Raw genomic sequence first — 22,310 nt, forward strand, 5'->3', positions numbered from 1 at the left:
AAAAGCCATATGCACTCCAAAATGGCACCAGCAGGCACTGCAGGACGTCTGGCAGAAAATGAGCCCACAAACAACTATATCGACAAAAAATAAAAAAGTTATGACTGTCAGAAGATGGCGGCAGAAAATAATTTCTTTTTCAGATAATTTACTTTTTAAAAATAGTACAGCAGAAAATAACTATAGAAATTTGGTAGAGTTGTAATCATACTGACCCGCTGTGTGTATATTGTAAGGCTGCGCCCGCTGGTGCTGTGAGAGCGTCTGAACGGACCGACAAATCTAACTTTTGTGTGCCCATTCGGAAGGCATGGGCCCGGCACCTATACGCCAAGGCCGCAATGTCGGTAGGCGTGGGGAGACAGTTAAGCTCTGCTAAGCTGTCTCCCCCTTCGCTCCCCCTCGCCGACTCACCTCTTCTCTCCTCCCCTCCAGCTGTTTGCAATGGGAGTGGGCAGGATGGAACTAAGCTCCTGCCCCCTCCCACCCCTTGTCTGCAGCCAGCAATGGGAGGGGGTGAAGCCCCACCCTTATCCCACCCCCTCCCATTGCAAATAGCCGGAGGCGAGAGGAGAAGAGGGAGGGAGTTTAAGAGTCATGCTGCTAAACTCCCTCCCACCTCCCTTCTCCGACTGCTGTCATTGGCTTCTATAGGAGTCTATACAGCGGCCGACGTATTCCGGACAGAAAGATAGTATTAGGGTGCCCACCCACTGGCGTTTGTGATTTTCGTGCGTTAAAAACGCTGCGTTTTCGCGGCGTTTTTCCCGCGTTTTTCGCGGCGTTTTTTGCCGCGTTTTCGCGGCTTTTCCATTAATTTCCATTGACTTTCATGGGTGCATTAGGAGAAAAATAAGGACACATATGCAACTGACAGTTCCTATGTTAAAAAACGCAACGCAACGCAACGCAAAACGCCAGTGGACAGGAGTACATTCAATTCTAATTGCTCTGCAGGAAAAACGCAAAACGCAAAGAAAAAAAAATCGCCAGTGGGTGGGCGCCCTTAGGACTATCTTCTCGGCCCGTCGTAAGTGCGCCCAGTGCTATATTGGCCCGGCGGGGCACTCTTACGCCGCCGGAATACGCCTGTGTGACCTGATGCATTGGAATCCAATGTATCAGATGGTAGAGTATATCAGCCGGCCGTGAAAATGGCGGCCAATATACGCTCGTGTAAATAAGCCTTAAAAATGAGTCGTCCCCCCAAAGATGTCAGAATTGCTTTTTTTTTTTCATTTTACTCCACTTAGAATTTTTTATTTATATTTCGGTAAACCAATAATAGAAAAATAATAAAGCTCGGCGTGATTAAGGGGTTAAGGATGGGGGGATTTTATAGCAAACATTATATTGCAAACCCCTTTTATGCTATGGATTTTATATATTTTAATACAATATATTCCGATTCTGCTTGACATGAACATCGGCGCACGCAGGAGCTCAGTGTACAACCACAAACTGGAATACAATCAGCTGGAACATGTTGTTATCAAAAATAGCATCTAGTGGAAAAAATATTTCCATGTTTTTATACAGAATTTTCTGGCATCTGCAAACTGCAGCTGTGCGTCCACCAGTGGAAGCCCCGCTTAATATTTACCAAAAATGGGCTATTTGTGCAGTTATCTTCTGCAGCAGAAGCTTCAAATTGGCCGCTGTAGGAAAATAAGCATGACAATTGGGATTTGTGCCTGTAAGCTACGAGCGGTCAGGAATGGATAACACAAATGACAGAAACCTGGCGGAAACACGAACTCTGCCCAGAAATGGCTTCTTGAGTCTAAATATAATGCAACAATTAAAAGCCAAATGGGTTAATTTTGTTGTATTGTGTTTTACAAGGAGTGAAGTATAGATCTGAAAGCTATTGAAAAAAATAGTAAAAATTAAAACAAAGAAAAAGTCATCAACGTAAATTAGCATCCCAATTAGCATTTAGTGCTTTAACCAGCAGCTGTGACCTTCTCGGGGATATTGCATTATAATGTTCAAATTCACAGAGATAAAAAATGTAAAAAAAATAAATAAATAAAACCAAATATTTCATTATCTTTTAATTGTATTTTGGTTTGACTTTTTCCCCCTATGAAATAAAATCTCCATCACTGATTGTTTTGTATGTTATAATTCTGCACAACTTATTATATGAAGAAAAACAATGACGGTGGTCAGAAAGATATCGTGAAGGCGCCCGCTAGCATATAACGTCACTTCCTGGGTGGGGAGGAATCCTCCCTATGAGGAAGCTACATGTGACTCTCGTTGGCTATGTGAGGGTATATTCACACCGCAGAATCTGACCTGGATTTCCCCGCATGGATTAGGCCGCTCTAAAAGTTGTGGTCTTAAACATTTATGGTGATGGATTCCACTCCGATTTGACATTAAATCCTTGTCAAGAAATGACGTCACTTTTTTAAAAAAAAATACATGCGTAAAAAAAATGTGTGCTGCAAAGACTACAGTGCAGATCCCCATTGAAAGAAATGGGATGCAGATTTGTAGCGGACTTACTGTCAATCGGCACGGATTCCACATCAAGTCCATGACAATATTCCACTGTATGATTATACCTTAAAGGGTTTTGGGGGAAAAAAAAAACTATTGATTACCTATCCTCAGGATAAGCCATCAATAGTTAAGCGGTGGAGACTCGCCAGTCGGGATCCCAGGTAATATATCTGTGAAGGCTATAGGTCTAAAACACACAAACATATATATTTTATCCTGTCTCCTATGAACATCTTTGATATACGCTTGTACATTCATGTGTTGTTTGCACAGCAAGGTTGCATTGCTACAGGAATTAGAAATAGAGAATAGTACTTAGCAAAAGTATATATATCTTACATTCTTCCTTATCTTCTGTTATACTGTTCAAAGGTCATTGTGCAATAGTGTCCAGTAAAGACATGATTAATGCATGAGTGAGTGATTGAGATGAGCTGACCTGATCTACGGAACCTGACCTCCAGGGTGCAAATTTAAATATCTGTGTCCCATGTTAACAGAAACCCGATCAGTGATGCTGGAAGTAGTCCCTAACAAGGCCACGATTCTGGACAGGGCCCTCTGCAGTTCTGTTTGTATATTTCAACAGCCAGGGGATTGTTTTATATGTGTGAAAGAATAAAAACAATAAGCCTCTTGGTGTACATAAGCCGCTAGCCATGGGCAATACTGCTGGTAAAGAGGATAAAGTATGGAAGACTGCAAAGGAAATAGTGAAACAAAGAGAAGACAGAAATGCAGTAAGTAAAGTATATGAAGGGACAGGAGTATTAGACCCCAGCATTGGGATAGGTTTGCAGAAAGTTATGCTGGATGGGTTAAAGATAATGGATTACGAGTAAAGTTGAACAGTTGGAAAAAGGCAAGTAAAGTTATAGAAAAAGGTTTAACAGTGATAATAGTTGCTAACTGAAGTGGTGAATATAAGTATGTGGGTGAAAATGGGCATAAGTTGTATTGTGTTTGTCATTGGACAACGTATACTGGACAAAGCATTTAAAAACTATGGTACATAAGAGTTTTTCTTTTTCTATAGGGGATAAGTTAAATTCCAAAGGGTGGGGTACTGTGCTGTAGAGGGCCTACTTGTCTCTGCAAAGAAATGTGAATTGAGAATTGGTTATATTTGCCTACACAAGAGGATTAGAGTGTCATATATTTGTCGGTCCTGATCATAAATGTGGATCTGTCATTTTTTGTGAATTTTTGTGTGTGTGCGAAGGGCCCAAACAGTCATGTTGTATTATATGAAATATATACAGTTCGATGGCTGAAAATGAAATGAGAAAAGAATTCAAAGGACAGGTATATTATGCTCCCCCATTGCCGGGTTAGTTCCCTCTTCCACTTCCACCCCCTCCATCATCTCAATTCCAACCGTCCCCTCCTCCCCCATCCTATGCCCAGCCATCCACTCCAAGGTCAAACATTGGACTGGAGAGATAGACCTGCTGGCATTGTGGACAACAAAACCCATATTGGAAAGAGAGCTGCCCTGCTTGCGGGGCTCCTCGGCACACACCGGTTATGCCTATGATCACTAGATCCAAGGCTAGTGAATGGAAGCATGAGAAAGAGGACAAGGAGGAGATGCAGGGAGCGGAGAGTGGTACATGAGCAGATGTAAAACAAGGGGAAGGCAGAAGGAGCCAATATGAGGCAACATCACAAAAAGTCAAATATAGACCATGGACGCCACAAGAGCATATGTTGCTCAAACAGTAATTACCAGACCCCATGACCAGACCTACTAGACAGATAGCACAAATACATATTCTGCAACATCAGCTGATCTGGGTCCTCTGATTATATTGAAAACAGGGGAGGCAGTGGGAACGATAATCTTAAATTATGTGAAAGACTATTGTGGCACAGATTGGGATAAAATTAAACAAAGAGAATTAAGAAGTGGTAAGATATTTTTTCTAATTGGTCTAGAACATTGGGCAAAAGAAAAAAAATGAGAGAATCCTCCTTGTCTCTTTCTAATATCACATAAAGAGAAGGAAGAAAGTGAAGAACAATTTTATGCCCACCTTCAACAATGTTGGTCAGATCTAGGGTATAGTGGTATGCAAGAAATGGGTGAACATGTACTTAGTATGGCCTTTGTAGAAGGTTTATGGGAACCCCTGAAGTCTAAACTCATAGACAATAAGCCAGAGTGGAGACAGTCTGAATCTCCGGCCCTTTTACAGACAGAGTTAAACTTAAAGAAATTGTTAAAAAAAGAATGCTTGGACAGTCCAGCCACAAGGTGCGCAGAATTCTCCCAACATGTACACCCAGGCACTCCAGTCTGTTTTGCAGGCCTGGACTCGGCCTGATGGAACTGTGCTGTTGCAATATGTTGATGACCTTCTGCTTTGTGCTGAGGATCTGAAAACATGTCAATCTGCATCCATTCCTCTTCTAAAAATTTTAGCAGAAAATGGCTGCAAGGCTTCAAAGGAAAAATTACAGCTTTGTAAACAAAAGGTTGTGTTTATAGGCAATTGCCTAGCTCAAGGGACCAAACATCTCACAGAAGAATGCAAAGCTGCAGTTCAGGCCATTTCTGTACCTTCTTCTGCTTCCAAACTCCGCACCTTTTTGGGACTCGTCTCATACTGCCATTCTTGGCTGGTCATGCAATGGCAGTATTGATGCAAAAACATGAAGGACGGCCAATTGGGTATTACTCCATGAGAATGGATCTGGTGGCCAGAGGAGCCCCCTCCTGTGTCCGTGCCATGGCAGCAGTACAAGTAATGGAGTCCTGGACTACCCACTAATGGTTCTCACCCCTCATGACATCAAGAGTATACTCACTCAAGTACAACTTAAACATCTGTCTCTAGCTCGTCAAATAAGGTTGCAATGTGCCCTGCTCATGCCCCCCCCCTCCCCCTCTAACATTTCTTTTCAATGTTGTACTACCTTGAACCCGGCTACTCTTCTTCCAGTCGAGTATCCTGGTTCAAATGGGGGAGGGGGAGGCATAGGTGATCTAGCTATTAAAGATCAGCAATTTTTTTTTTTTTTTGCAATAAGATTGTGATCTATTTGAAATGGAATATCAGCATGATTGTCTAGCATTGATGCAACAAGAAAATTCAGGTTTTAAAAACAGTTACTGGAACCCCTGCTGACAATGCATATTTTGAGCTTTTTGTAGATGGTACCAGGGTGAGGATGGATGACTCCACACTGGATATGCAGTGATCACACAACAAGATGTCCTAAAAGCAGAAGCTCTGTCTCCGCATGTCTCAGCACAAGAAGCGTAACTGAAGGCCCTCACTGAGGCATGTAGAGTGGCAGAAGGTAAGACGGCAAACATTTACACTGATTCCCGGTATGCATTTGGCATAGCTCAGGATTACGGTCCAATATGGAAGGCCAGACAATTTTTAACTTCTGTAGGACAACCCATTAAGAATGGTGTAGCAGTACAGAACCTCATGAAAGCCCTACTCCTACCAGAAAAAGTAGCAATCCTAAAGCTGAAAGCTCATACCAAAGCTGACACTGCAGAAGCAAAAGGCAACATCCTAGCAGACTTCACAGCAAAGGCAGCGGCCCTCAAGCCGTGGAAGAAAGAAGCAAAGAAAATACTGACCACAAGTCAGAGACAAAAACTTTGGACATTGACTAAAATTTGGACATTGATATGCTAAGGACTTTACAGTTACAAGCCAGCAAGGAAGAAAAGGACAAATGGACTAATATGGGAGCAGCAGAACAGGATGGCGTATGGCGAACAGTCAGCAGAACTTGCTTACCATGACCCCTGTACTCCATGATGGCCCAGCTGATCCATAGAAAGACTCACCTATCGAAGGCAGCTATGCTACTGATGCTTGAGAGAGAATAAGTGGCCCCTGGGTTCTCCATAGCTGCTACATAATTTGTCCAATCTTGCATGATCTGTGCCATAAGCAACTCAGGACAGAATGTAAGGTTGCCACAAAAACACTTGCCTAGGCCACTCTACCCATTTCAGAGATTGCAAATTGACTACATTCAGCTGTCACATGTTGGGAAGTACGAATATGTGCTTGTTGTTGTTGATGTCTTGTCAGGTTGGAGGCCTACCCTGTTACCAAGGTAAATGAGTAGGTAACTGCATAGAAGCTCATAAATGAGGTAATTTGCAGGTACGGGGTACCAGAGGTAATCGAGTCAGATAGAGGTACACATTTCACAAGTGAAATAATGCAACACATCATGTCTGCCCTGGGTATCTCCCAGGCATTTCACACCCCTTATCATCCACAAAGTAGTAGAAAAGTAGAAAGGATGAACGGTACCCTAAAATTAAAATTACAAAAAGCAATGCAGGAAATGGGCAAACCACGGACTGAGTGCCTTTCATTAGCTCTTTTATCAGTAAGATATGTACCTAGCAGAAAGATGAGGTTATAACCATATGAAATTTTGTTTGGGCGAGCACCAAGACTGGGCCTGTATTTTCCACAGCAGTTGCAGGCCTCGTATGGTGCGCTAACTGACTATGCTATGTCTGTTAGTGCTTGTCTGAAGATACTGCACAACCAGATGTTTTCTTCAATTCCAGATTCTAACTCCCTTGAGGGAACGCATGACCTACAGCCCGGAGAGTGGGTGGTCGTAAAAGGAGGGCTTTGGAGCCCAGGTTTGATGATCAAGAATGTATGGCTGAATTAGATCATCAATATGATTATTATACAGTAATGAAGTCACTAGATAAAAGGAACATAACAGGTGCCAGGGGCATTAATATCACCATAGACTTGAGAGATAAATATACAGTATTATGTATAAATGCTACCAGAATAACAAATCGTACAGTCTGGGGACAATATCTAACAGTGTTAGATATGAGACCGAAAGTACGCGATGATGATATGGTACGAATACCACATACCTGTATGAATGTGTCCACAAAGAGCCAGAAAACCATTGTGCATTTTAATATTTCTCTTCCGGCAATGAAACCCTGCACCAGAGTAAAACGAGAATGGTATGATACCCTACCAGGGGGAATTGGTACAGGTGGAGGGGTATTGAACTCTATAGATTTAGAGGTGATGAAGAATAAAATGGTTGGGGTAGGACAGGATGTTTCTAAATTGGTAAATGTTCAGCCACAATGGATGCCTTCCTTGTTCCTCCCCCGACATCTTGCAGTCGGATATGATAAGGACAAAGCACAATCAGATTTGATGACAAATAATGAAGAATTGTGGAGAAATCTTCTCAAGAATGTAATTCCAGTAGCATCTTGGATACGGCCCAGGGCTGATGGTGTAGAATGCTCTGATGAGGAATGTACTGGAGAAATGACTTTTTATGAGGTAGAAGACACAAGCCTGATGTGTAAGTTTGTAGGACTACCTGTGGTGTTTGGACCGCCTCTATATGCTTTCCAATATAGGTTGACCAAGTTCACAGTTACTAGGACTGATAGTGAAAATAAAACCCATGGCATAGAGAACTGTGAAGAAACACTGGATGGCCTAGTATGCGGACGGAGTACAGCCGCATATGAGCCATGTTTCCTGCAGCCTTCAGTCAGCATATGTGATTAGACGGTGCTACCTGCTTCTTTCCATATGCTGATGGAAGTTGGCCCCAATATATATGCTTTGTTACCAACCAAACTAACACCACCAGTATGTATAATCTCACTACTTCATTCTCTGGATGTTTACAAAACATATCGGTGATACATTGGTTTACAGAAACGTACACCTTTTTGCCAGATGCTGAGGCTGCATTAAGGTACTACTGGCATCCAGATGCTATCCCTATGTCAAATCTGACTGTATCCTTGAGTAGATTTGTAAGGCAAATGAAAGATACTGAACACCTTCAAAAGCATTTGGATGTTACTAACCTTCCCCTTATGGAATTAGAAAAACAAACTGTATGGGTAGGAGATATGTTGGTCAGCATAGGTACTAAGATCCAGGTAGATCCAGGTAGATCCCGTTGAAATCAATGGCAGCTGAAGCTAACTATCACACTTCCACAGACCTCACTGGTGTCAGAGGTAGAAGTGCCAGAAGTGTAATAGCTGGTTTCAGCTCCCATTGATGGGAGCATGAGGAAGGTCATTCCCTTCCCAACCCCTATGATGCACATTCTGCCTCCTGCATTGATCTATTTTTTTCATTTGTGCCTTCCAATAGCCTTAACTTTATTAATTTTTCCATTGATATATCAGGACAAGGGCTTGTTTTTTTTGCAAGACAAGTTGTATTTTTTTAATAGTACCATTTAATATAGGTTATAATGTTTTGAAAAACTTTTTAAAAATTAAGTTGAGTTTAATGGATAAAAATGTGACTGCATCATATTTGGGGAGCTTTATTTTAATGGTGTTTAAATTGTGATAAAAATGGCATATTAGAGGGGTATTCCGCTCTATTTTATTTGATGACCTATACCTGGGGGTCTACTACTCAGAACCTCCGTACATCAGCTGATCATCAGGCCTGCTGCACTGTACAGTAGGCCGGACATCATCATGAATGGTCAGAGGAAGCAGGGGGAACTATAATTCCAATAAAGTGATGAAAGCATCACACAGCTTCTAGACTTCCTGCTCAGAACAGGAAGTGACATCCTAACAATGAAAAGAGCAGGAAGCAGTGCGACACTCCCATTGCTTCCTCTGACCAATGATGATGATGTTTGGTTGGCTGCTGGGTGCAGCAGTCCGGACAATCGGCTGATGGACCGAGGCCCCTAGAGGCAGACTCTCACCAATTGACTACCGATGACCCATCCAGAGGATAGGTCATCAGCAAAGGCGTAACATGAAGCTCTTGGGCCCAATGCAAAATCTGTGTGAGGGCCCCCAACTATAATGCTTTATTCATAGTACTGGACTCCCTACATGGAGAGGAGAGGACTTATGGGCCCCCTAATACTTCTTGGCCCGGGTGCAACCACATCCTCTGCATTCCCTATAGTTAGACCCCTGGTCATCAGTTCAAAAAAGACCAAAATACTCCTTTTAACTCTATACTATGGATCATTTTGATTAAGACTATACAACATTTTTACAATTTCTTTTAAGTTGCACTACTTTAAAAACAACATAAATGTTTGATTAAAAAACAACTATTTTTGTGGCCATCTTCTGAGACCCATAACTTTTTTATTCTTCTACCAGTGCATCGATGTAAGGGCTTGTCTTTTGTGGGGAGAGCTGCACTTTCTATTTTTACCATTTTGAGGTAATGAAGGCTTTTTGATTTTGATTTTATTTAATCTTTTCCTGAAGATAGCGTAATGGAAAAATACACAAAATTCCAGCATTGTGTATCTTTTTTAGATGGTGCTCACTGTGTGGGATAAATAACGTGATATTATATTAGATTTTACTGAAAGAGCAATATAATTTTTTTATTGTGTGTTTGTTTGTGCATACTGAGGAAAGTTTTTTTAAATTTTTATTTAAATGCAGTGGTGAGTTTGATTTTGGCATGCAAAGGCTAATTGGCTGGGATAGGAGTTTTCTCCATGGTGGCAGCCAGTACCTGCCACATATGGTGCAGACTCGGCTCCCACCACATATGGTGCAGACTCAGTTCCCGCCACATATGGCGCAGACTCGGCTCCTGCCACATATGGTGCAGACTCGGCTCCTGCCACATATGGTACAGACTTGGCTCCTGCTACATATGGTGCAGACTCGGCTCCCACCACATATGGTGTAGACTTGGCTCCTGCCACATATGGCGCAGACTCGGTTCCAGCGACATATGGTGCAAACTCGGCTCCCGCCACATACGATGCAGACTCGGCTCCGGCCACATATGGTGCAGACTCGGCTCATGCCACATATGGTGCAGACTCGGCTCCGGCCACATATGGTGCAGACTCGGCTCCGGCCACATATGGTGCAGACTCGGCTCCGGCCACATATGGCACAGACTCGGCTCCCACCACATATGGTGCAGACCCAGCTCCCACCACATATGGTGAAGACTCAGCTCCCGCCACATATGGTACAGACTCGGCTCCCGCCACATATGGTGCAGACTTGGCTCCCACCACATATTGTGCAGACTCGGCTCCAGCCACATATGGTGCAGACCCAGCTCCCGCCACATATGGTGCAGACTTGGCTCCCACCACATATGGTGCAGACTCAGCTCCCGCCACATATGGTACAGACTCGGCTCCCGCCACATATGGTGCAGACTTGGCTTCCACCACATATTGTGCAGACTTGGCTCCCACCACATATGGTGCAGACTCAGCTCCCACCACATATTGTGCAGACTCAGCTCCCGCCACATATGGTACAGACTTGGCTCCTGCTACATATGATGCAAACTTGGCTCCCACCACATAAGGTGCAGACTCGGCTCCCACCACATATGGTGCAGACTCAGCTCCCGCCACATATGGCGCAGACTCAGCTCCCGCCACATATGGTGCAGACCTGGCTCCTGCCACATATGGTGCAGACTCGGCTACCGCCACATATGGTGCAGACTCGGCTACCACCACATATGGTGCAGACTCGGCTCCCGCCACATATGGTACAGACTTGGCTCCCACCACATATGGTGCAGACTTGGCTCCCACCACATATGGTGCAGACTCGGCTCCCACCACATATGGTGCATACTCAGCTCCCGCCACATATGGTGCCGACTTAGCTCCCATCACATATGGCGCAGACTCGGCTCCCACCACATATGGTGCAGACTCAGCTCCCACCACATATGGTGCAGACTCGGCTCCCGCCACATATGGTGCAGACTCAGCTCCCGCCACATATGGTGCAGACTCAGCTCCCACCACATATGGTGCAGACTCAGCTCCCGCCACATATGGTGCAGACTCAGCTCCGGTGCCCACTCCGTACTAACCCAGTGCAATCCCATGTTTGTTAACCTCAGAATGCGTAAAATGGTTAAATTATGGAATGACCACTTTAACCTCAGCACAGCTGCTGTCCTTGACACCATTTTTGTGATTTTTTTTTTTGTAAAAAAAGTACCAAAAATGGCATGAAATATGATGTGTGTGAGCATGAGATAAGGAATACATCTTATAATTCACAAAATTGTTTTACTGAAATGCAACCTAATTTCAGGTGTAACTTATGGATGAAAAGAAAAAGGAAACCGTCTGCGATATCATATCCGTCTGTCGCGTACAAATGACTAGAAATTCCACCTCATGTTTCGCAAAGACAGTCAATAAATATACAGGTTACGCAGGAAAAGTGAGAAGAATTTGCACATCAGACCAGTTTTATCACTGTCAGCGTGAAGCGCGAGCGCGGAGCATTATAAAGTAATATTAGCATAGCCGCGATAAGGTCGCTGACATCTGAAGACAAAGCAACCTTGGGACAAACTCCCTGCAACCTGATTGACACACAAACTAATGATGTTAGGTTTTCCCATTCCATTGACTCTCTGCTGCCAAGAATGCAGGAGAAATGATGAATGCATATTTCTTTTTGGAGAATCTGCCTTAACCCCTTAATGGCACACTTTTTTTTTCATTTTTGTTTTTTCCTTAACCCTTTCCAAAAAAATGATAACAAGCACAACCTTTATTTATCCATCTGCCGAGCTGTCTGGGGGCTTTTTTGCATGACAAGTTGTATTTTTCAATGATACTATTTAAGTGCCATATAATCTGATGACAAACTTTCTAACATTTCTAAGTGGAATAAACTAAAGAAAAAAACAGCACAATTCTGCCATCTTTTTGGGGGGAGGGGGTCTTGATTTTCCAGTGTGCGCAAAAAATGACATGCTAACTTTATTTTACGAGTCTGAACAATTATGACAATATCAAATGTATATATTTTTCTGCTGTCCTACTGAAAAATGAAATATATTTGAAAAAAAATCTAATTATTCTCTGCCGCCATCTTTTGACCGCCATCATTTTTTATTTTTCCACAGTTGTATGAAGGCTTCTGCAGGACGTTCTGTAGTCTTTATGAATACTATTTTGGAATGCATATGACTTTTTGATTGTGCAGTGCCCCAGAGGGTACTACAGGGTAGTCAAATAGTCAGAAAGTCCTTGATACCTGGCTATGAGCTCCTGCAGAGACTGCCTAAAGGACTCTGCTCTCTCCTGGTTCTCCCCCTACCTAACTGACTGCTCATTCAGCCTCTCCTTTGCTGGCTCTACCTCCTTGCCTCTTCCCCTTGCTGTTGGGGTCCCCCAGGGCTCGGACCTTGGCCCCCTCCTCTGCTCCATCTACACAGCCTCTATTGGACAAACCATCAGGGGATTTAGCCCCCAATACCACCTCTACGCTGATGGCACTCAGCTATACACCTCTTCCCATGACATCTCTGCACCTTTCCTCCGAAACATCACCGACCATCTATCCGCTGTCTCTAACACTATGTCCTCTCTCTACCTAAAACTGAACATCTCAAAAACTGACCTTCTCCTGTTTCCGCCCTCCACTAACCGACTTTATTCTGACATCTCCATCTCAGTGTGTGGCACCATAACTCCCATCACACCGGCTGTCTTGCGGTTATATTCAACTCTGATCTCTCCTTTACCCCCTACATCCAATCTCTCGCCCGGACATGTCAGCTGCACCTCAAGAGCATCGCAAGAATCCGCTCTTGTCTCACTGTGGACACGCTAAAAAGGCTCACTGTTGCCCTCGTCCACTCCCGGCTCGATTATTACAACTCGTTGCTGATCGGCCTCCCTGCTCCAGACTCTACCCTCTCCAGTCCATCCTGAATGCGGCAGCCAGGCTCATCTTCTTGTCCAGCCTCTACTCGGACGCCTCTGCCCTGTGCCGGTCACTGCACTGGCTGCCCATCAAATAAGAATTCAATTGAAACTCACTACCTTCATCCATAAAGCCCACCACAGCACCGCCCCACCCTACATTGCCTCCCACATCTCAATCAAACACCCAGCCCGGGCTCTGTTAATGAAATCAGACTGAGTGCCCCTTTAATTCGAACCTCTCATTTCCGCCTCCATGACTTCTCCAGAGAAGCACCGATCCTCTGGAACGAGCTAGCCCAAATTATCCACGCTATCCCTGATTCACAAAACTTCAGGCATGCTCTAAAAACACACCTCTTTAGGGAGGCATACCACATTCCCTAAAGTAAGCTCCTCTGTATGCCGCCTGATAACATACTTCCTGTCCTAGTGACTGCAATCCCTGCCAGCCACCATCAACCGCCCCCTGCAGTCATACCGATTCAGCCACTATACGGCCTGACCATTGTCTATGTGTATAACATCCCACACTCTCCACCCCGCCATACCGTGCACATCTCCAGCCCTTTACCTTCTGTATCCCCCCATTACTTGTAGTATGTAAGCTCATTGGAGCAGGACCCTCACTCCTATTGTTTCCATCAATTGATTATTATTAGAGATGAGCGAGCACCAAAATGCTCTGGTGCTCGTTACTAGGGACGAAATTTTCGCGATGCTCGAGAGTTCGTTTCGAGTAACGAACCCCATTGAAGTCAATGGGCGACCCGAGCATTTTTGTATATCGCCGATGCTCGCTAAGGTTTTCATTTGTGAAAATCGGGGCAATTCAAGAAAGTGATGGGAACGACACAGCAACGGATAGGGCAGACGAGGGGCTACAGGTTGGGCTGCATCTCAAGTTCACAGGTCCCACTATTAAGCCACAATAGCGGCAAGAGTGCCCCCCCCCCCCCCCCCCCCCGCACTGTCAGCATAAAGATCGTTCTCCTCTGCCACAGCTGTAACAGCTGTGGCAGAGAAGAACGATGTTAGCCCATTGAATTCAATGGAGCCGGCAATACAGCAGGTTCCACTGAAAGCAATGGGCTGCCGGCGTGAGCGGGATGAATTGTCGGGAAGGGCTTAAATATATAAGCCCTTCCCTGCAATTCATCCAGAAATGTGTAAAAATAAAAAAATATACCGTATATACCGGCGTATAAGGCAACGGGGCGTATAAGACGACCCCCCAACTGTCACCTTATATGCCGGGAATACAGCGGAGCAAAGAATAAAAATCATTACTCACTTCCCCCGGCGTTCTGCGGTGCTGCTGCAGGCTGTCGCTCCCTCCTGGTCCCTGGCAGAGCATTGCTTTCTGGACGCAGGGCTTGAAATCCCCGCCTCCAGAAAACACACGTGCCTTCAGCCAATCACAGCCAATGACAATGATGTCATTGAATGGCTGTGATTGGCTGAAGGCACGTGTTTTCTGGAGGCGGGGATTTCAAGCCTTGCGTACAGAAAGCAATGCTCTGCCAGGGACCAGGAGGGAGCGACAGCCTGCAGCAGCACCGCAGAACGCCAGGGGAAGTGAGTAATCAATTTTATTCTTTGCTCCGCTGTATTCCCGGCGTATAAGGTGACAGTTGGGGGGTCGTCTTATACGCCCCGTCGCCTTATACGCCGGTATATACGGTATATATTTTTATTGTAACACATTTCTGGATGAATTGCAGGGAAGGGCTTATATATTTAAGCCCTTCCCGACAATTCATCCCGCGATCGCCGGCAGCCCATTGCTTTCAGTGGAACCTGCTGTATTGCCGGCTCCATTGAATTCAATGGGCAAACATCGTTCTTCTCTGCCACAGCTGTTACAGCTGTGGCAGAGAAGAATGATTTGTCTTCTATATGTTCTCAATGGGGTCGGCGCTGCTGCCGCCGGCCCCATTGAGCGCATATAGAGAAGAGAACAGGAATTGCAGATCGCACATAGGTGCGATCTGCGATTTCTATGGCCTAAGAAGGACCGTCGGGGTTCTTGAAGCCTAAAATCACTCCTAACGCTCTCCCTATAGCAGCTCCGGCACCAACAGCACTGTCCCTGATCTCTGTCAGAAAGCATCTGTGGTGAGCCGCGGGCGGGCAGATTTTAATACTCGGGTGACACCTGATCTCGCCAGCCACTCACTGCAGGGGGGTGGTATAGGGCTTGAACGTCGCAGGGGGAAGTTGTAATGCCTTCCCTGTCTTTCTATTGGCTAGAAAAGCGCACAAATTTCTCAGGGAAGAAAATGAAAGTAACTCGAACATTGCGTGGTACTCGTTACGAGTAACGAGCATCCCGAACACGCTAATACTCGAACGAGTATCAAGCTCGGACGAGTATGCTCGCTCATCTCTAATTATTATGTAACCGTGGGTTTTGTATTTTTGTACTTTTGTCTTTCTGTATTTCCCCTGTTTTTGTAAGCGCTGCGGAATATGTTGGCGCTATACAAATAAAGATTATTATTATTATTATTATTAAATATTATGCAATATGTAATATAAACTCAAAAAATGGTATCAACAAAAACTACAGCTCGCCACACAGAAAACAATCACTCTTATGGCCGTGTCGATGGAAAAATTAAAAGAGCTATGGTTTTTGAAAAGTGGAGGTGAAAATCCCCCCTAAAATCGTTGCATTTTTACAACCAGAATAGGCTGCATCACTAAAGGGTTAATAAAAGTGATGCCAAGTTTAATTTTTGAAGGTCACAGCGCAACCCTAGTTTTTTTTCTCTTGTGTATAGAATGATCTTTGGCCATACAACATGCCTCGTGGCCAAAAATGGGCCTGGCCAAACTAAGACAGAGTGCAACTGCAGGCAACTGCTGCTAAATATTTCTGCGCACACTAGTAGTATGCAGTCTGAACGGGTAAGGTATTGGTCTGCAATACTGTCAGTACATATGGTCAGAGGTCAGGGATCCCAAGTTGAGCCACTGGCTGGTGATCACTCCTTTAAGGGCTTGCTGGTTGTATAGATTTGATTCTGGTGCCCCTAGATCAATGTGGACTTCCAATATTTAAACAGCAAAAAACAAAATTCTCTCTTAATTAATGGATGGCGTTGTGTGACTGACATGTAATTATGATGCACAGTCATTGTAAAAAAATATATATATCAGACCCCTAGAAGGAGTTATTGTTTTGCTGCAAAACTTGTCCTGCAGTTCCATCTCAGGCAGATATACAAATGATGAGAGTTGTGGTGATTAGATGAACTGTCTTGTCAGCGGAGGCCCTAAAAGTGGTCCCCCCCCCCCCCTTGGCCTATAAGAGGCTCTTAGAGGTTCCTTGTGTGTAGTGACCTCTTCTTCCACTTGTGTAGAGCTTGTTGGCCACTAGATGACTCTACGACGCAGAGAAACTGGACGGTAGTAGTACTGTCCCTCACTTGCACTGTTCTGACCAGACCGTTAGGAGGTGTTGGGGCAGGCGGATGTGTAAGGGCATGCAGACAAGGCAATTGGGCTTAGGATCCCCAATAGAACATATATGGGATCATCTGGGATGCCAACCCTTGACAGTAGGGGCATAACTGTAAGAGATGCAGAGGATGCTGTTGCATTGGCGCCCATGAGGCCTTAGGGCGCCCATGAGACCTCTCTTCTCTATACGGAGAGCCCAGTATGATTAATAAAGCATTATAGTTGGGGGCCATGTTACAGAATATGCATTGGGGCCCAGAAGCTTCCAGTTATGCCTCTGCTTGACAGCCTAGAAGTTTACGCAATCTACAAGCTTAGTTGCAGTAAATGTGGATCACTATGCCGCAAGATACCATAGAGCAGCGGTAAACCTCCATGCCCACCCATATCACATCTTGTATCCAAGCTAGAGGCGGTATAACAGGGTACTAGAATCCCCATGCTCATCTGTATCACAACTTGTATCCAAGCTAGAGGTGGTATAACAGGATACCAGAGCCTCCATGCCCACCCATTTCACATCTTGTATCCAAGCTAGATGTGGTATAACAGGATATTAGAGCCTCCATGTCCCCCATATCACATCCTGTATCCAAGCTAGAGGAGGTACAACAGGGTACTAGAGCCTCCATGCCCACCTGTATCACATCTTGTATCCAAGCTAGATGTGGTACAACAGTATACTAGAGACTCCATGCCCCCCATATCACATATTGTATCCAAGATAGAGGCGGTACAATAGGGTACTAGAGCCTCCATGCCTTCCCGCATGCCCGTATCAGATCTTGTATACAAGCTAGATATGGTACAATAAGGTACTAGAACCTCCATGCCTGCCTGTATCACATCTTGTATCCAAGCTACAGGCGGTACAACAGGGTACTAGAGCCTCCAAGACCCCCGGTTTAACATCTTCTATCCAAACTAGAGCCTAAATGCCCGTATCACATCTTGTATCCAAACTAGAGGCGGTAAAACAGAGTACTAGAGCCTCCATGCCCGCCTGTATCACATCTTATATCCAAGCTACAGGCAGTACAACAAGGTACTAGAGCCTCCATGCCCGCCTATATCAAATCTTGTATTCAAGGTAGAGGGGGTACAACAGGGTACTAGAGTCTCCATGCCGCCCGTATCACATCTTGTATCCAAGCTAGAGGTGGTACAACAGGGTACTAGAGCCTCCATGCCCGCCTATATCAAATCTTGTATTCAAGGTAGAGGGGGTACAACAGGGTACTAGAGTCTCCATGCCGCCCGTATCACATCTTGTATCCAAGCTAGAGGCGGTACAATAGGGTACTAGAGCCTCCCTACAGGGGTCGGTTCTCCATAAGAAATGACCCTTTTGCTCTGATATTGTAATCACTTATATCAACGTTACAATCACACAGAGAAAGTTTCATCCATCTGACAACTTTTAGGGGAGGGATTGGTTTTGGCAATGAGGGCATCTCAGGAACAAAATAAGAGAGTATTGGAGAAGCAAGGAGCTGCCATACCCTTCAGGAAACTGAAAACAATGTTATGTTATATCAGCTTTATGGATAAGAACATCTTAGACTTTAGGGTAGATCTGAGACAATCAAGCAAAATCTTCCCTTTTATGTTTGCTGGAGATGACTTACCCCGACAAGTCCTTTTATCGGAGGACAGCTTCATCAGGTGTGGACAGGCGCAAGCAGCAGTCCTGTTAAAGTTGATCAAACACAAATGGGAACACGGCCCCCTCCCGTTACCAGCAGCGCACGGATTGGGAGCTGAAGAGACAAAACAAACGTTGTTTCCTGTTATTGTGTTTTCTCCTTCTACATTAGTTGTAACATTAGTATTCTACAGCATTACAGAAGCAAGTAAAGTAAAGCATACAATTTCAGATACGGTATGTACCCGGCAAATAGTCACTGAATTCACAAAATATTGTGAGAGCAACCAGATAACCAGCAAAAGTGCAAATCATTGTATTTGCCTAAAATGCCGTTTTTTTGCTGAGCCCTTCTTCCGCAGTGTGCCCACTAGGGGGTCGCCCTTCCTTCTTATTCGCTGTCCACCATTTGTTAATAGAGAGCGTTGGCATGAGCAGCCTGTCGAAGATAATGAGATGGATGACTGGAGGTGGAGGAGAGGTTGACTCATGCTGCTAATACATGTCTATGGGGAGCAGATGGAGGAGGCGGAGGGAAGCGGAGATTCACACTGACTTGACACAGACCACCTCTTTTATAGAAGGAGATAGCAGAGTACAGCGGTAACCGGAATCTGGGCCGGAAGCTAGTGTGCATGCGCTCCTGACATCACAGACTTATACATGTGGGCGCATGCGCTACTAGGCTCACCACTACGGAGAAGTGCATGAACCGCTGTTAATTTTTTTTGACTATTCAAACCTTCTGCTATAGCGCATGTTTGAAAAGAAAGCAGGAAGATAGGTCCGGCCCCATCTTTCTCGCATGTAGAAGAACTATGTACGAGAAATATAGGACAAGCCTGATCTCTTCTTGAAAATGAAACTATTGAAATCCATGGTTTAGTTCCGTCCCGTTATGTGGCCGTGAAGAGGTTGCCCGTTTCCATAGCAACAAGCAATAAACAACAAGTGGGCGGAGGAATCAATATATGGAGAACGGAGCATTTGGGAAATAAACCTCTTGGCGGAGGGCATTGCTTTGTGGTTTCTAACACATTGAAATAGGATTCCTGAGATGGGAAAATCCCTTTAATGTTTGCCATAAATTGTGGAAGAGAATCATTTTGTATTCATTGGCCGAAAATTATTATTTTTACACAGGAACATGCAATAATTCAGCTATTTCTGCACAGGTACAGCGTCCATTCTCTAATATCAGAGATCGATATGTTCTTCGAGATTCAGAATCATAGGTGGAGATTCTAATTACTGGTTGTTAGTTTGCGTCCCCCTTATAATTTATCGGAGCAGCAGGTATAATGACATTGGACACTGGATGGCCATGCAGCTGCTGAGCACATCTCAATCTATTCTCACCGTTACGTCAATGTGTTGAGACCAACGAGCCTCCTGCAACTTATTCTTTATTGTCGTTATGGCAACTTTCTTCGCAATTTAATCTCCTAAAGATGATAATTTCCGCTATTCTTATCTGCATGTGTTTGGGATAATTTCATGTTTTCAAACAACATTAACTCTAAAGAAATTCTGCTTCCGAGGAAGAATTCTTAGAGAACTTGCAAATTACTGCATTAAGTGTGTAAGAATGTGAGCTGTCATTTATACCAGATTTGTATCTCATCTGCAGCTCAATCAGAGTTCATTAGGACCCGGCAGTTAACAAATCTGTACCATCATATGAAGCATCTCCTCTAACGTTCCCCTTAACTACATCAACAGGCACGATGAATTGGGCACCATTTTTTGTGAGTAAGAAACCTTGTCCCATAACATTATGCTATTCGCAGAATAGGGGACAACTAGATGATCATTGGGGCATGATGGCTGGGGCTCCAACAATCGGGAGGACAGGCATAGGCAGCAACCATGAATAAATGAAGCAATGGTCTCATATGCACACTACTACTCCATTCATTTTAAGTTAATGCCACTGGACGTAAGTTTACGTCCTGGCAGGGTGACAGTTAATGCAACAGGATGTAAACTTAAGTACTGTGGATGGCGCAGGCTCAGAAGTAAGCCCATGCCATCTGGTAGCTGAAGCCAGCTGTGACTGACGCCTCCTGCTGCAACAGTGGGGATCAATGACAACATCGATCTCTGTTCTTAACTCCTTACATGCCGCAATCAATGTCCATCACAGCATGCCACTTGAATGAATCAGGAGGGGTGTCATCAATCCTTAAGACCATTCATGCTCCGCTGGGTAATATATGCAAATAAGGAAGATGGGACAATACCTCTGAAGTGCCACCTACCGGATGGCAGAATTCCTGCAAATCAATGTCCTTTATACAGGTCTATGATGCCAGCTTTGCTTCCATCCAGATAAGGACTGTCTACAGAAGAGTCTAAGGACTAATTACCTCATGCTGTCTAGATTCTACGCTTCTCTTAATACATCCCAGAATTTTGTTTGCCTTTTTGGCTGCTGCATCACATTGTTGACTCATGTTCAGTCTGTGATCTATATGTATACCCTAGTCTTTTTCACATGTGCTGCTGCTTAGCCCAATTCCTCCTATTCTGTATGTGCTTTCTTCATTTTTCTTGCCCAGATATAGGACTTTTCCTTGTTAAATACCATTCTGTTAGTCGCCGCCCACTGTTCAAGCTTTTCCAGATCTTTTTGAATCCTCTCTCTTATCCATTGTTAGCCATCCCTCCTAGCTTTGTGTCATTTGCAAACTTGATCAGTTTCTCCTCGATTCCCTCTTAGATTTTTTATAAAAATGTTGCACACTGATCTCAGATCTTTCCTGGTATAGAAGTCAGGCTCACAGGCCTGTAGTTTCCTGGGTCCACCTTCTACTCTTTTTTGAAGATAAGTACAATATTTCCCAATCTTCTGGGACTTCTGTTCTCCAGGAATTTTCACAGATTATGGCGAGTGGTTCAGCAATTACCTCTGCTGCTTCCTTTAGTATCCTATGATGTAATTCCTCTGGATCTTGAGACTTGAATTAATTCAAGTTAGGTAAGTGTTCCCTCACCATCTCTTTGCAGATAGTCTGCATTCTTTTATTCCCCCAATAGCACAGGGAAGATCAGTTGATGTTACATCTACTTTCTGAGAGAAAACAAATAAAAATAGGAGTTTAAAAGTTCAGCCTTCTCAATATAATTTTTAGCTAATTCACCATTTTCATCCTGTAAACATCTCAGAGTATTTTTTACTTTTCTTTTGTTTTTACCCCCCAAATCCTTTTTTATTGCTTTTGGCCTCTCTTGCAAGCTTCAATTGATTATTAGCTTTAACTTTTCTGACACTTGCCCTACAGTTTCTGCCTTTCTAAAATCCAATCTTGAGGTTTTCCTTTCCTTGTTATTCGAAATTCGAGGACATCATGATCACTGCCTCCTAAGGTCCCAGCCACCCTTACTTCCTCAACCATTTCCTCCCTGTTGGTAAGAATTAGGTTGAAGATAGCAGATCCCCTTGTTTTCTCTTCTGCCTTTTGGAAGATAAAGTTGTCAGCAAAAGCGGATAAGAATCTGTTGGATCCATTACTTTTATCTGAGAGAGATTCCCAACAAATGTCTCGGTAGGTAAAATCTCCCATGATCACTATGTTGTGCTTTTTTGAGAACTTGACCATCTGATGTAGAAAGAGTTCCTCCATATCTTCTGCTTGTCCAGACGGCCTGTAGTAAATGCCTACAATGGTGTCCTTTCTGTTGTTCTCTCCTTGTATTCTTACCCAAACAGTTTCTACAGAACTCCCAGCTCTGAAGCTTGAATCTCTGTGGAGATTAATGTTTTTCTAACATACAACACAACACCTCCTCCCCTTTTATTAGGTCTGTTTCTTATAAATACGTTGTATCCTTCAAGCCTTGTATTCCAATCATGTGCATCATTCCACCAAGTTTCTGTGATGGCTATGACATCATATTTCTTTTCCTGTGTTCGGAGCTCCAATTTCGTAAGGTGAAACCCGTCACACCATGGTCTAGAAATTCAAATCTT

General features: G+C 44.1%; 1 protein-coding gene across 1 annotated transcript in view; it reads right to left on the reverse strand.

Annotated features, from left to right (window-relative positions):
- LRP1B (LDL receptor related protein 1B) overlaps nt 1-22,310 on the reverse strand; it is a 1,872,788-nt gene that overhangs the window by 642,437 nt on the left and 1,208,041 nt on the right. Inside the window, exon 29 of the mRNA XM_066577770.1 lies at nt 18,321-18,452. Within this exon, the coding sequence (XP_066433867.1) occupies nt 18,321-18,452 (132 nt within the window). The remainder of the gene's footprint in view (nt 1-18,320; nt 18,453-22,310) is intronic.

This window comes from Eleutherodactylus coqui, chromosome 8 (assembly GCF_035609145.1).
Source record: "Eleutherodactylus coqui strain aEleCoq1 chromosome 8, aEleCoq1.hap1, whole genome shotgun sequence".
Lineage (NCBI taxonomy): Eukaryota > Metazoa > Chordata > Amphibia > Anura > Eleutherodactylidae > Eleutherodactylus > Eleutherodactylus coqui.